The 3,245-nt window shown below is 38.1% G+C and overlaps 1 protein-coding gene across 1 annotated transcript; it reads right to left on the bottom strand.

The window, feature by feature from the left end:
- Positions 1–307: 307 nt before the first annotated feature.
- LOC123710919 (transcription factor Sp5-like) lies at positions 308–1,549 on the bottom strand. The gene is made up of 2 exons (XM_045663229.1): positions 1,520–1,549; positions 308–1,271 (listed from the first exon to the last, which is right to left on the bottom strand). Exons 1-2 carry the CDS (start codon positions 1,547–1,549, stop codon positions 336–338), a joined length of 966 nt encoding a protein of 321 aa, XP_045519185.1. The 3' UTR covers positions 308–335.
- Between the last annotated feature and the right edge of the window lie 1,696 nt (positions 1,550–3,245).

The following is a 3,245-nucleotide window of genomic DNA, read 5'->3' as shown; positions in this document are numbered from 1 at the left end:
GTTGAGCTTTTTTAGCTTTTCATTTTAAAACGCACTTTAATCTTAAGAACTTTACTTACATTCTGAATAAATCGAATGTTATCTGCAATAATATATACTTATATATTTTATTTATCTTGGTGCAGGTAGAAATCATTGAAAGCCCACATTTACAAATGAAATAGCCAAAAAAGATTTATTGTTACGTGGTAAAATAAAACATATATTTTAATCAAAGTATTTATTAAACTAGAATAACATTTATCAAGGCACATCTCATTCACATTAATGGTAACTTAACAATACTATATAATACACAATACGTTCCAGTTCTTACAAAGTGTTTAAGCTTTTTATCACTGTCCGATGGCAACTGAAGGCTGTAGGCTGTAATGGCCCTGAAACATTGTATAATTATCTTTCGAGGCACACTGGTAAGCACTTATTGGCGCGTACTGCTGGTAGAAACGTGGGTCTCTGGGTGTTGAACGAGCATACAACGAATCCTGCCGTACATCCGAACACCATCCATTTCCATAAACAACCCCGCTTCCTAATACAGGCCCACTGTGGTAGTTAGTCGTGTTGATGGGAGCTGGTGCTGCATAATTCAACATCGGCTTAGGTGGACTCACGATCGGCACCGTACCACAGTTAACACTGCCCAATTCACTAACAGCTTCACTTTTATTTTCTGGTTTTGTCATCTCCACTTTCTCTTCTTCTTTTGTCTTCGTCGCCTTCTTTGACCCATTCGCGTGGGTCTTCACGTGTTTCGCGAGGTGATCGGAGCGCATAAACCGCTTAGAACATAACTGACACGCGAACCTCTTTTCTCCGGTATGAGTTCGGAGGTGACGTTGGAGCTCATCAGAACGAGTGAATCTCTTTCCACAGAATAACCAATTGCACACAAACGGTCTTTCTCCAGTGTGCCAGCGTAAATGGGCCTTTAGATGCGAAGTTTTTCCGTACACTTTTCCACATCCAGGTACATGGCACACGTGTTCTCTCTTCGCTCCATCCTTTCCGTAGTTTGGGCCAAATCCAGCGGCCTCGGTTAGGCAGTTGGGGCAGCGGCATTTAGCACATCTGCGTTGAAGTTCGCGAGTTTCTTCCGTTGTAGTTGTCGTCGGCCAGTAGGCCGGGTATTGCGGATAGGGTGGTAACTCCCGCCATGTCGATCCACACCAGGCGCCTGATGAAGCACTGCTGCATGACGAGAGATCTGATGCAGGGGATATAGCATCACTACGCCCATATCCACAACCGTAGCCACTCATCATCACCATCTGAAAATGAAGTCAATAAGTTACAAGAATTACAATTAATTACTGTAAATTTATTTTAAAGGTTTCAAATAAAGTTTCTATTAAGAATATTTTACTATTAATAGTAAAGTATTTTATTAATACACTTCCAAGAGAATTAAACTATTGCATATTTTATCTATAATACATATCTATAAAATTATTTTGTCTATTAATTTAATTAGATAAATTCTAAACTAATTCAATCCTTATAGTATCACTGAACATACCTGTTGAGGGGGTGGTTCTACGTATTGCATATCCGGTAAGTTTGGTGACAACAGTACGAGAATCAACTGGATAATTACAGGGCGGCGCACCACTCGCGCCGAGACGTTTTTAATAACTGCCTTGGGATAGACGTAACGAGCGGTTGTCACCTCTCCCCTCGCCCCTTCCCCTTAAGACCCATGAGTCCCGATGCGCGCGCGCAGCCGACCCCCGGCCGCAGCCTCCGACACACCCCGCCCCGCCCGTGAATTATGAGCTTATAATCTTGAGAGAGAAAACTGTGAGCTTTCCTTATGTTCATATAAGAAACGACACCTTTTAAAGCAGAGACGATCTTCATTCTTAAGCGCCACAAATAAAAATATGCAAGACTTAACATATATTTTTCCAAATGTTATTCACGCAATAATATATGAAGACGTTCGGTATTAATCTGTATACCAAATAATGTAGCTAACAGCTAGACATTACTAAGACTTACTATTTGGTTACTGTTTAGCTAATTATTAAATTTAAATAAAACCTTAAATTACAACCCGGATGTATTACATTATTTAACAGTTCAAATACTTAACAGTGTACAGTGTGACAGATAAAAACATCATTCACTATTAACGTGTCCTCGTGTAAAGCCTCGTATAATTAAACCAAAAGACATTATTATGCATTTAATTAGATTTCTTATCTACTAATTTTGAATAGTTATTATGTTTCTCCATCTCCCAGGCTGTGAGTTAATTTTTTCTCTATTTCGGTCGGCAGTTCGCGGCACAGGCATGATTTATGCATATTCGAGTGGAGCCAAACCTTTAATTATACGTTGTTAAAATATGGCAGTTTGTAAATCGTTTCTCTTGCTTTTGTTTCAACACCGCTAGGGAACGTTCCCTTTCTCTGCGCCGACCTTTTCTCATTATTTTTATTTTTCTAATCGCTCTTGTCTACAGTCGGTGGTGTCAAATGTAATAACATTAAATTAAAGATAATATTTAAGACACTAAAAATCGATATCAAATTGTCTTCTCTATCTAGAAATAAAATCAAAATAAAAACGAAACTTTGCAGAAAGCTCGAAACTTACAACACGGATTTGTAAATATGTTTTATTAATGTTTAATAATAAGGATTTTTTGTTAGAAGAAAAAAAGAGTACATTTATATTCCAAAACCCAACTAATTTTTCGGTTTTTAACTCGGATCAAGCATCGATCTATGGCGTTACAAAACACCTACAGTAACGTAATACCTATTTAGATTAAAATTTTAGTCCGGATTTGAATACCATAATTTCTCACACCTCTCCTTAATCCAATGTGTATAATATAAACATAAAATTTAGTTATAACTAGATTTTTCTTAGAAGCAAACCTGTATTACAAGTGAACCTGTTGACATGTTTATGACGATACCAAAATGTCAAAAGAACAACGCAGCAAGCGATAGTGTAAAAAAGCGCTTAAAAGGTCGAACAAAAGCTCGGCTTTCGGCTACTGTTCCAAGTCGGAGTCCTTTGAATACACGACACAAGTACAATTGTAACTACTAATGCGCTATGATCGCTCCTCACGCCGTAAATCTTAGCTACCGTTTTTTTGTTCCGTAAAAATTCACAGCGGGACAAGACAGTCGAATTGTCGTCGGCTCATTCAGTGGAGTCACTTGATAGATTAGATACACTTGTTAATGAATGCGGTAGCTTCGATTGTTTTCGATCACTAACAAAAC

Source organism: Pieris brassicae, chromosome 6 (assembly GCF_905147105.1).
Source record: "Pieris brassicae chromosome 6, ilPieBrab1.1, whole genome shotgun sequence".
In the NCBI taxonomy this organism is placed as follows: Eukaryota; Metazoa; Arthropoda; class Insecta; order Lepidoptera; family Pieridae; genus Pieris; species Pieris brassicae.
This window is presented reverse-complemented; position numbering and strand designations above follow the sequence as displayed.

What these genes read in the sequence shown, in the direction of transcription:
- LOC123710919 (XM_045663229.1), bottom strand. Translation starts at nt 1,549, where the DNA reads ATGCAATACGTAGAACCACCCCCTCAACAG. An exon ending in TAGAACCACCCCCTCAACAG is followed by an intron (nt 1,272 to 1,519) that starts GTATGTTCAGTG and finishes CTTCATTTTCAG; the next exon opens with ATGGTGATGATGAGTGGCTA.